Below are 12,928 nucleotides of genomic sequence, written 5' to 3' on the forward strand. Positions count from 1 at the left end.
ATAAGTGTAACTCGAAATGTGTAATTGTCATGATGTAATTAAATCCTTTGAGTGTTCAAAAGACTATAAAATTGCTGATGAAATGCTCTTGTTTGACAGTTTTACCACATTCCCGTGCTCACTAAATTAGAATGTTTCCAACTATGAAATACCAGCAGTTACACAATGATTCGGGTTTCCCTATGTTGAGGAAAAATTTAATTAAATGAAAATGAGACAAAAGGAAGACGTGGATGACAGGCGGAGAAAAAAATAGCCGAGCTGGGGTCTTCATAGGACCCCACTCCTCAGCTGTCACTCTGTGGGCTTCCAAAGAGTAACACAATGGACTGGACAGATGGTCCCAAACGCACCGCACTGAGCTTGACTCTATTAAAAGCTGTTTGCTTCATGCCAGACGCCAACAAGATCTATTTGTTTCTCATTTGGATGTACATGTTTGACTACCAGCTTTTGTTGTTGCGAGAAACCCTCTTGCGTGTTTTGGCCACAAAACAGCCATTCCAAATGTGCATATGATGTCTTTGTTTATTTCGAACATAATTAAGAGACAATCAAAAGCAACACATGAAGGTGTTAAACCGACAATACCGTGGCTGATTTATACTGAGTGGCTGTCAGCCAACGCTGCAGCGCATGATGAACTTATGGCTGGTAACTAATAACCAGACAACCATACAAAGCTCGCCCCCAAAGCCCTCCCCAGACCCCCAGCCCACCCCCACTTCGCCCCACAGGCACCGTACACTAGAGCTGTGCAATTAATCAAAATTCAATTATAATTACAATTATTACACTCCACGATTACAAAATTGGCATAATCGTAAAAAACTATTATTTAGATTCATTTATATCCAATGCAATATGTTTGTTTACACAAGGAAGTCATACTTGAATTGATACATTTCACCTTTTTTTAAATTGTATTTTATAACAAGTAATTTCATACATTTTGTTTGGTCCAAAAGGAACTTAAATAAATATCTGTCTTTATATTTTTTACATTTAAAGATTTTCTTATTTTGTACCAAAAAATAATCGTTTCAATAATCGTGATTTCAATTATTACCAATATAATCATGATTCATATTTTTTTCATAAACGAGCAGCTCTACCCTACACACTATTTTACTTGCTGTTCTCTCCAACCGCTAAAGAGAAGCTCACCTCAGAAATATGAACTCCTCCAACATACTGACCTTTCTCCCTCTGGCCTGTTCCCTGCCCTGCTGCCCTCTCGCATGTAGATGAGACAGAGACCAATGAAGATATTTTGCAGTGTTTTGGCTTGTGGGCGGGAATGTCATGCATTGACATAGTGAAATTAGTTTTGGTAGTAGTTGATGGCGCCCAACCCATCTTCAGATTAACCGTCGGCCGAGGAGATTAATCCCGGCACAGAGAGCCTGTTCAAGAGCTGACATGACAGGCGACACAGGCATTTCAGACAAATTGGGCGGATGTTTCCACGCGGGTGATATACCTGCACAGATGCAATGTCCATAAATCTGTTGGCACCATTCCAAATTGGTGACATTACCAAATAAACTGATGTCTTAAAATGAAATAGTCCCTTTCCAAAAGAAATACATTTCCCTTTTGTTTTTAGTTACAAAAAAATATTCAACATTTGACACAAGAAATACAAAACATACTTTATACTTTTCAGTTTTAATTGGAATGATTTTTTTTTTGATTTTTTTCATTTGTGTCAGCAAACTCACTCATCAACGATGCTACTATAATGACTGATATATTTCATACAATGACAACGAAATAGAAGAATACATTAAGATCACAGCTGGTCACCCTTCCTAAATTTTCCAGTCATATTATTTAGATTGGGGTCTTGAATTTTATACAAGGTACCAAAATAATATATTGTTTCATCACTGATCAGACGTTGGTGTTTCAAATGGCAGGGAAATTGTGTCACAAATGATGTGAAAGTGAATCATTGTGCTAACTCAATGTCTCTGATCCACTGGTACTTCTAACAATACTATACTTTCTGAGGCAGTGTGTGCATCTCCAGATAAGAGCTGCACGCATGAAAAGTGAAATGATTGGCACAAGTTCATGTGCATGGTGTCATTAGCCATGCTTGTCCTGGATTCTTAATTCTGCTCTAATGGGCTCCTGTTGATGATTGATCACCCTTAGAGCCCCCAAAATCGTTTTCTTCAGTTTATGTATCATCTTATGATCAGTGAATTTGAAGTTCAATGCACCTGGATAGACAGGGGCTCTCATAAATGAATCTGATAATTGTTTTATTTTTGTGTATCTACTGGATGAGTATTTCTGAATGGAATTCAATTAATCTGGATTTTATTTTCTTTGTCATGTGTGATGGTTAGACTTTTTAATGTTTTTGTTGTTCTTAAAACTGTATGCTGATGTAACTGTCGCCAGAGAAAATGGCTTAACAGATTTAACAGTGCACATGTCTGTTTCTGTCTCCAGCCCAGCTGTCCATTCCTTGTGTCCCAACGGAGTCCAATTCCTTCACCCAGAGTTCCACAGGCACTCATCTGCATAGAAAGGTAACGGACCGCCTTCACACATGCACACATAATGCAGTCACTTGCAATAGGACTTTGATTCTATCTGTTGCCTGAAAGTTTGGGAGTTATCAACTGAATTTGAGATTTAAACCCATTAGACTGAATCAGTCTGGGTCCAGGCTGAATGTTTACAGTACCAAGGTAATACACAGTCACAAATTAGTCAGCGCTAAAATCTTGTTTAGCCAGATTATTCTGGGTTTGTTTAATTGGGTTAAGTATGATTTAGTTAAAATCCATGCCTTACACTTCATTTGAACAGTGCAAAAGTTGAAACTAACACAGATCAATATTCACTGATGACACATTGAATTATTGTGTAGATGTTAAGTTTGCAATCTGAATATATTCTTTGTACTGTAATTTATATTCTCTCTCTATATATATACAGTACAGTATACTACTTGAATTAAAATTCACATTAAAAAAATGAATATTTAGGACTTGGATAAAGACATCATATAATATTGAACCAATTCCCCCCTACCCTCTCTTGCTCTTTCTCTCTGTCATATGCACACATGCACATAATCATTTCCATGGCATTTGTCTACATGTCCCCCTAGTGATCAATGTAAGTACTACATCATGCATGCACTGTTTTACCAGTCTACTAAATGATACACTCGACTGTATTTACAGTATTTTTTTCGTATTTAGAAATAACTTTATGTTGATTCATTTTAACAGCAAAAAATAGATATTGTATGGTAAAGGTAGATAACAATTGGCTGTGGCAATTCGGGGAAGATAGTGAAGGATCACTGTTGTTCAGTAGTTTTACACAATAGTTCTCAAGGTACAAGGCTACTAATAATAATTCACTTATAATGGGTTTAAAAGTTTAAAGGTTTTAATAATATTAATGGTACACTATCACTATATACTCTTACTCCCAGAATAAGATCAAATATGTAGAAATATTGGTAAGTTATTCGTACATTTTTTCAGTTTTTATCAGTTGAACATCTGTCAAAATTGTATTTATCTGCTTCATTGCTGAACAACTGCTACGTAACAATGTCAGACTGTCCTAGAGATTGAAGCTGAATTTGCTCTCCATCCAGCTTTGTTGTTTCTTCTCAGATGTTGGGTGGTCCTTGTCTCTTGCTTTCTCTTCCACTCTATCTCCTTTTCACTCATTGTCAAGTTCACAGCGTCTGTTTCTCTTTGAGCTTCACAGCATCCAGCCATGGCCTGAAACTCAATACTTGAGTATACACAATTAAGTTCACACCAGAGGTTATTGGATAGAAGTATGGTCCCATTCTGCAAAATGTGTGCATCAACTACTAGAGGATGGGAGGTTAGGAGTGCTGGCAGGTTATTTGGTCAAGGTTAAATAAATATTGGAGGTTAGCAATGTTAGAGGCTGTGTTGCCTGGATTTTACCTTTGTGGGCTTTGCTTTGCAACTCAAGACAATACAAGTCAGCGTTTACTTTCTGTGCAGTAGACCTCTTTCAGAGTGCACAAAGTGTAGTATTTAATCACAATGTGATTCAATGTGTAAATAAATGTTTTAGAAGACAAAGAGCAGCTCTTACTGGCCCCGCCCCCAACATTTATTTCTTCAGGTTTTCAATTTAATGTTCAAGTTGCATCTTGTTTTGCTTCCAAAGCCCCAGAACATGTACAGAAAAACAACTCTATTCCTAATATTCACATTTTAGATTTTGTTACACAGTATACTCAATTCTTTATTGAACCAAATGAAATACACTGCAATCGGTGAACGGATGGACAGATTCTTGCAATGAGACAAAACAATATTCCTGGTTTTGTCTCACCTTTGTTGACCTTTGCAGCCTGTTGAGTGTTTCACTGTTTTCTCCTGTTGTTCACACGCGATTGGGAGACCCATGACAGGCCACTTTAAGACACCCCAAATACACACACATGCCCCCCGCCCCTCACCACACACACGCACACGCACACACTAATGGCCAGTGAGTCATTCAGTTATTTGATGGGCGGCGCATGAATGTGTGTATGTGTCAGGAGTGTTTTGGGGGTTTCCTGTTTTGGCCCGTGTGCCTCATGTGCTTCCTGGCAGGGGGCTGGTGGTGTCATGTCATCTTTGGGACTGGCAATACACATGCAATTTTCCCAAGGGGTAAACTGATATGGTATACATAATAGGACATGATAGAATAAGGTGTTTATCTTGCTGCAATCAAACAATTTGTGACACCTTGTCTAAACATTCTATGCCTTGATAATTTTTTTTTTCTTTGAAATGTGTCCTAAAAACACTCGGCTTAGGATTTAAATACTTTCCTTCAAATAAGAGGTCAAATGTCAAGTTTCATATTGTCTCCTATATTTGTGGTGAAAACAGCAATCACATCTCACAAAACATGCATTTAACATTGGAGGAAAAAAAGTCCTGTTAGCTCATGATATTATTAGAAATCTTTAAACACATGCATTCCTTCTTTGGATTAATGCTCAAAAATACCATCCACACACAAAAATATTTTCTTTAAAATAAATATCAGGAAGTGTTTATATCTTCCACAAACTCACACACACATTCTGTATGGTGGGAGAAGCATTGGTCGCGTTCCATTAATCCGAAGCAAGCAGTGGGGATTGATCAATTAGCCGTGCTTAAAGGTGTGGCTCAGCCTGATCAATAGCACTGATCACCAGCCAAAGGTTTTTCATTAAGACTAGCTGTGCTGCATGAATGGACTCTATTAGCATAGATCACACGGGCTGTGAGGAATGCCAAGGCTGGCACACGAGAGCTTTCCGTGCAACTGAATGAATGACAAAGAATTCTACAGTAAATGAAATTTAGTTGGATTCATAAACTTGATGACAAAATAATCAATTATTGGATTAGACAGTTTTATGCTTCTGACTTCGTGGGAACTATTCATCCTTCTTGCATGCCTATGCTTGGTTGAGAGCATGGTGAGAGCCCTCACACCAACCCTTTCAAACTATTACGGTGGACCGCTGCATACTCGCAGATCTTTTTTCTTTTTTTGTCCAAAATATTTTATTTATTTTGTAATTTTTACACCTCCCCATTTCTCCCTTCCCTTTTTGGTGGAAATGCATATTGAATGTTTAGCAGCATATTTGAAGATTTTTTTTTTTTTTTGAGGGGGGGTATGGTTTGCATTTTAGTGGGCTTGGTTATACGCTGATTTTGGCTATTCGTGGGCCGACCCACTCCCCACCCACTGCGATTAGCTAGGGTCCACTGTATTATGAAACACTTGAAACACACCAAATTACAAACAGCAACATTTATGTACCGTACAGCAAGTTACCTTGTGTCAATGTTAATAGCCGAGCTGCCCTGATCATGCTCTGATCAACTGATAATGCACATTGCACTATACAAAGGGCTGGGCGATATATTGATATTTATTCATTTATTTGAATTAATAAGCGCTGAGAACAATTTTGTTGCTTTTGCCTTTTCCCCCCAAAAATGACTGGTGACTTTTCACTAAGAAATAGACAAATGAGTGGAATTATTTATTTCAAGGTCATCACCCAGCAATACATACAATATATTCACTCAGCCTACATCATTTTTAGTCATAATGAAGTGTTATAAACAGGGATGGTAATATTATATTCGAAAATATGATTAATTTGTCATGTCAAATAGCAATTTATTTTTTTCCAGTGTCCAGTGCTGTTTACTTCACACCGTACGACCATTCCTGGTCACCCCATGCTACACAATGAATCCCTGCATGGTGCTAATCCTAACCCCAAATGGTAGAAAACAAAATAGACAAAATACCCAGTAAGAAAAGGCAGAGCGGAAATGCACTTAATGGCAATTGGTGGACTCTATACATGGACCTTCAGCATTAAACAGCTCTGTCCATTATGGTTTAATATTATGCTTTGATCAAAAATGTATTAATTTACTAGCACCGGATGTTATGCTAGAATCACTTCATCTAAATAGCCTTTATTTTTCCATTGTGACCTTCCCTTTTGTTTTTAGTTACCTGAAAAACAGCGGATGTTTCTCCATAGTGATATTTCAGATCCACGAGTCCAACGGAACCCACGGGATCAGCCACAGCTTAAAACACAAAAACTGCCAGTGACAAACTCACCTTTCTCACCCTCTCCTAACCCCCGTTGGGGCTCAGGGCCATTGTTTCACTTAAACAATCCACAATGAATTAAAAAATGGCCATGCTTTGTTCAGTGAAGCTGATGCATACTGCTGTCACGGAACCTGTCGTTAATGTGCCATCGCTGCGTTTCACATCCTCGGCAGACACAGGCAGCGCTTCCTCCATCTGTGTGTGGATGTGTGTGGATGTGTGTGTGTGTTTGCGTGCGTGTGCGGTTTTGCGTGATAGAGTGAAAGACGGGCTTACTGTAGAACTGCAAGGGATGCGTAGAATGAATAACAGAGGAGGTTGGTAGGTAGGTCATGTGCGTGTGAGTGCATGTGTGTGGGCGTGTGCCCGTGTGTGTTTTCGCACATAGGAAGGGAGTTGGTCACATAGATATTGAGGCAGACGGGAAGAGATCATCCTGCTTTTGCCATGGCTTGATGTTGAGGCCTCTTTTCTTGACACAGTAAATATACAGGCAATTGCTCATTTGCTTGAGCACAAGCATACCGCATAGACATAGTTCATGTCAATATATGAACTGTGAGTATGGATTGGATTTTAGTACACATGTTATAACTTTGATTGTTTCACTCCTCTCTTAGCATTTTTAAACTCATTAATGGATGCTCATACAGCCATTAACTTCAAATGTTCATTGATTGAGATAAATGCCTCCGTCAAATGGCAAACCATGTAAATACTAGAACTCCAAAGTGTTCGATGACTGCCTCATTGAAATGGACGTCAGAAGAATGATATTTCTGTGCGCTATAGGTGGGTGGGAGTGGATGGTATGGATGGATAGATGACACCCACATCCACCTCCACTGGGGAGAGGAAGTCCCTATCAGAGCACAACAGGAAAGAGACGGAGAGAAAACAAGTGTCTTTTTGGACATTAAATCACTTCCTTTTTGGCCTACTTCCCCTTCCATCCTCATCCTCTTCATCCTCCCGGCATGCTTGAACCAGCCTTTTAGAGGACAGAGCAATTGAACAAGCATCTTGATCTCCGTGCAGAACTGTGGATCTTCCTTTTTCCTTTTATCGATCCCCTAGAACAGGGGTGTCCAACATTTTTTCACCCAAGATCTTTTCAAGCAGCCAGCCTCCAGAGATCGACCAGTTCAATGTCAACAGCGCAAACGCACACACCTTTTCCAGCCCGCATTAACTAACATAATACTTTTTCTTGTTGTCATATTACCATCAGACATCACTTCGCTCTCTTTGCTCCTTTCTCACACGCGTGCACACACGCATGCACACACATGCACACCCGTACACACGCGCATAAGCATATTCACGCAGCGACATGGACGCAGCGCAAATTATGACATACAAGCAATTACCAATTTCGAATAAAATGAAAATATCAACCAATGTCGATATGCTCAATCAGATCGATGTAAAGTCTACTAATTAGTTCAGCAACTACAGTGTAAAAACACAACTTGTATCTTTGAGCCTAAAACAATAATTTAAATTGGAAAAACTTTAAAATATCAGTTACTGACATTTATGGTAACAATATTAGTAAATGCAACAAAGCAAGTAACTTTATTTTTATTCTTATTTTTAAGTTGGGGTTCAATAAAAGTTCAGTAAAATCTTTGTCTTCTTTTTTGTTGTCAAATTCAGGAAAGTCAATTTTCACAACAGCAAAACTTAACAAAGTTTGTTGCTTTGAGATTGGGAGTTCACTCAACATTTTTTTACGGTGTACATTCAGTGTAATCGTAAATTCAGTTGTACTTTTAATAATTTGTTTGAATTCAGTTTTATGTTGTTCCACCTGTCACATAGTCACTTATTCATGTGGCCATTAGACTTACTTGAACTGAAAATGAAAGAAGTTATTAGGTTAGTCATCTTTTACAGCTTGCTGTACATTCCACTAGTTCAGTATTGAAATTGAAGAAATGAATTACAATTGTTCCTCATCTTCCTCACCATATTAGTTCAACCAAATTGAAGAATTAAGACTCAAGGTTAACAAAGGGGTTTAGTAAAAACCTTGGTTGATTTATTAACTGATTAAGAGGTATGCTCCAAGACGTGACTTCATGTAGTTTACATTAGTGCAGAAGTGAATAAGAATAGCAAATGTGATTTACTATATATTGTAAAGGATACAAGTGCCCTTAAGACCAAACACTGCCACCATGTCCTACTGCAGATGCTTGTCGGTCCGCATCTGGTGCTTTGATCACCAACAAAGGGCTAATGCAAAGAAAAAAATTAGCTATGGTTTTATGGCATCAGGAAACATCAACTACCTTCTTTCAAAACACAAACATAACACCATTCATGTTGTGTTTTCAAACTGGGTAATAGCAAATAGGCTACTGCAGAAATGAGAAGTTTTGCATAAATCTGTTGCACAATCTTTTTTTTCACCACTACAAAAAAAACGAAAGATACGACTTCCTTCCTGTAGGCGACTTCCTGTTTATGTCTGAATGCAGGTCGGGAGGGCCGGACAGTGGCCCCTGCCTCATTCACTGCCATCATCCCCTAAAGGTGACACCAGGCCGGCTAATGCAGGATGTTGTTGCGCCCACACCCCTTTACTAAAAAGAAATCCCTTTTTGTGCTACACCTTTTCTGTTCCATTTAAAAAAATGACACAATTCACATGGTTAACAAAGAAATTCAGATAAAATTGCCCTGAACCATCTGAACCATTATTTTGCAAAATGAAGAAGGTTTTTCATTGACCCATGCCCTGATCAAATTTGGATACCGGTAGTTTAATGTTCGTTCATTTTCTACCGATTCATCATTACAAGGATGGAGCAGCTGCTTCTGTGAAAGTAAGAGCTCTTGCGCTGCTGTTGTACAATGTCTCACTTAGCTTCTTTGGGTAAAACTATCCTCCCCTGATTAGAAGCCAACTGTCATTCCAATATATTTGGTCTCAGACTTCCTCTGGATAATTCTAACAGCCAGACAAATTGGCTATGACCTGGACAGCTTTGTGTTGAGATGCTATAGCCAAGCCTATAAAGATCGTGTTAGCTAGCTGCTGTCTGCCACTCCAAACTCATCCATCTTCGGCTGGTATTGATCAAACTCATGTCCAGTGCCTCGGTGTCCATGCTCCAGCATCGCACAGCCTCAGTTTCCCTTCCCTCATGTCCCTCACCTAATATCAGATCTGTAGCTTGTCAGGCACTTGTCTTGTACTCACTCCCACTGAGAAGGCTTGTCGAGCACCAGCTAACATGAGCTCCACTCATGGATTTTCCTTCCTACTTTCACTCCGACATCAGGCATTAGATTGATAAACATGTTTTTGCAACATACAGGTAGTTTCATCTCTTTTGGGTAGAGTTTTTACATTTGTGCGTAATTGCCATCATCATGTTCGTCATCATTATTTGAAACGTGTGTAGATAATGTTTTATTAGGTGAAACACAGTACAGGTTAATTGTAAATTGTAAATTGTAATTTGAAAATTGTAATTGTCACTTTTCATCAACAAAAAAAATTAAACGGCATTTGAAAAAAATAATGGTGCTTTGATTTAGGCTTGAAAAAAAACCAATGTGATAAAGTGGATTGTCCTTTCTACCCTGGATCCACTTCTCAACCTCAAAACCCACTCAAAACCAGCTAATTAATTCCATTCGCAACTTTTTGACATCTCTTGTTCACAAACAGTCAAACGTCGAGCTTCCCTACTAGTCATAATTTATATGGTTGGAATTTGATCCGAATGGGTTATTATTCGGATCACACGAACTCAGTCTTAACCAGCTTTTCATACTCAGAAACCGAGGTGACTCAAAGATGCCTGCACTTGTATATGACCAAGTGATTGACCCAAACAGATGCTGAAGAGATGGAACCAGCGGATATTCCCAGTGGCCCAAGCTCATGTTTTTCATAGCCACGCTACAGTCTGTGATGTTACAATGTTCACAGCTGACTTTGGAAATTGACCTTTCCTCTGTAGAGTCCTCAATAGCTTACAAAAGTGTTGCTGTCCCATGAGAGGTGTGGCAGACTAAATAATCACAGTGAAAATTTGGGAGCAGCTGTTGGCATGTGAAGGCTTGCCAGCAGTTGGACTTGGTTGCCTGAAAGACAGCAGGAGAAATAAAAGTAGCTATGGAAGAGAGGAAGGATGAAAACTCCATTCAAGCATATTTTTCTATGTATCACACTACAAGATTTACTGTTTGTGTGCGACAACATACTATTCCTCATTACTTACATCCATCTGGAGACACACTCACGCACATGCACACACACTCCAAGAAGACTTACACAAAATTGAAGATGAATCTTTTGTTTGTGTCATATCTTTGGAATGCAGTGCACCACATATCTTGCAGATTATGTGCTTTGGTGCAAACAAGTTGTGGAATGTCAATGTAAAATTAGAAAGAAAAAAGAAAATGTTTGCACTGAAGAAGTAAGTCAATAAAGAATTAAGGAGAAAATACAAGCGGTTGAGTTATAGGATTTTGCATTTGTCTGTTTATCAGTGTTCTAGTTGTTGCAGTTCTCAGCAATCTATTAGGAATCATTGGTTGATTGATGATTTGGAGTCACCACTGAAGATGTAGTCATGCGGAGCAGAACGATACGTGAACAGAGTGAACTGAATGAAGAAAACGTAAAGATAACACACAAATATTGGTGATTAGGGCTGCGCAATATATCGAAAAGAAATTGCGATATTGCTATATTGGCCGGTGCAATATGCATATCGCAAAGACATGCAATAGGTTTCTCATGCAATTGTATGCTTGTATCTGAATTTGACCATTCAGATGCAAACTTAAATATGCATCATCATCCAATAGTTGAACTTTAACAAGGGTAATTGAATTTAATTAAGTAACAATAGATTGAGCTTGCTCTGAAATGGATGGCTTTCAGGAAAAGTAAATGAGTATTTTGAATGCTGTTTGAGCATTGGCATAATAAAAAATCAAAATGAAAACCAATACTTTTTATGATACAATTTTCTGTTCTTAAAGTTCCTCTCTATCATGATCATGTAAGTCCCCTCAATGTGCTCACTCTGCGGCCGTAAGGTTGCGCGGCGTCACCTTGGCAGTGTAAAAAAATGCATCCAGTAGGGCCGGGGCTATCGCCCTGCCGTGGCCGGCACAGCGTACAATGTCGCCGGGTATGATTCCGCCGACGGCCCACAAACTTTCAATGATGCCAACACGGTGGACATAAGATGCCCACATCCCGAGAACCAACCAATCAGACGAAAGCTGTTTTCCATATCCAATTAATGACGACAGAGACCAAAACTAGTAAAGTTTATTTACATATTGAATATATTTGTAATTTAAGGAGAAAACGGACTGTTCAAAATTTCTGACCAACCGAAATAACTTGGAAAAAGGCCATCGTCCTCATTTCCAACACAAATTATATTGCAAACCCAATAAAAGGAAATCAACGATTATCATTTTTTATGATAAAATGGGATTTTTAATGGTAATTGTAAGGCTATCTAATCTGAGGTCAAAGGTCAGACATAGATACATGATTCTGTCAGTACTTGCCAGTCACAATTATAAGATAAACTTGTTCAAACTCTCAAGGATTACCATTTTGTCAGTGCAAAAAAAAAACCGTAGAGTTGAAGTATCTCAGGTCAAAAGTCATTCTGGTTTGCGTTTTATTTTGTCAGTGCTCTACTGATTGCAGCCTTGAACCAATTTTCCAATCACATTGACAACACACTGTCGTCAACTGCATTTTTGTCATTTATTTTCAGATGCTGTTAGTCACATCATCAGTCGAGACACAGGAGCGCAGTCCGTTCACTGAATGCCATAAGTAAAATTGATTTGCTTCTTTTGTGTTTTACGTGTTCCCGCAAAGAACAACACCCCATGCACTTCTGCATGTGACGTTTATCTCTTCCCTTAGACATACAGCTACATAGCTGGTAAATACAGTAAATGTTATGTGTGGAAGTGCCAAGGGCCACGTGTGTGATGGCTGATGGTCCCGCTCTATGTTGATTACTTCGTTCTCCAGCAGTAGGTCAGACAGATCAAGGCTGCTGGTGCTCCTATGGGACTTGAAATGTTCTGGTTTTATGGGCGGCGATCTGAGGCCATCACACATCTCCAGTTCATTCTGCTGAACATCATTTTTTTCCCCCACTGTGTTCATTCAGTTTGGAATGACGGAATATGCACTGACCTCAGATCTTATTGTACAACGATATTTACGATAAGAGTTGAACAAGTTATTTTAACATAGGTCAAT

General features: G+C 38.8%; 1 protein-coding gene across 1 annotated transcript in view; it reads left to right on the plus strand.

The window, feature by feature from the left end:
• The window catches only part of LOC147138267 (adhesion G protein-coupled receptor D2), a 77,528-nt gene that overhangs the window by 61,402 nt on the left and 3,198 nt on the right, over window positions 1–12,928 (plus strand). The window contains exon 23 of the mRNA XM_086047580.1: window positions 2,467–2,546. Coding sequence (XP_085903706.1) covers window positions 2,467–2,546 — 80 coding nt within the window. The remainder of the gene's footprint in view (window positions 1–2,466; window positions 2,547–12,928) is intronic.

This window comes from Filicampus tigris, chromosome 12 (assembly GCF_054856515.1).
Source record: "Filicampus tigris isolate MCC_2025a chromosome 12, RoL_Ftig_1.0, whole genome shotgun sequence".
NCBI classification, from domain to species: Eukaryota; Metazoa; Chordata; class Actinopteri; order Syngnathiformes; family Syngnathidae; genus Filicampus; species Filicampus tigris.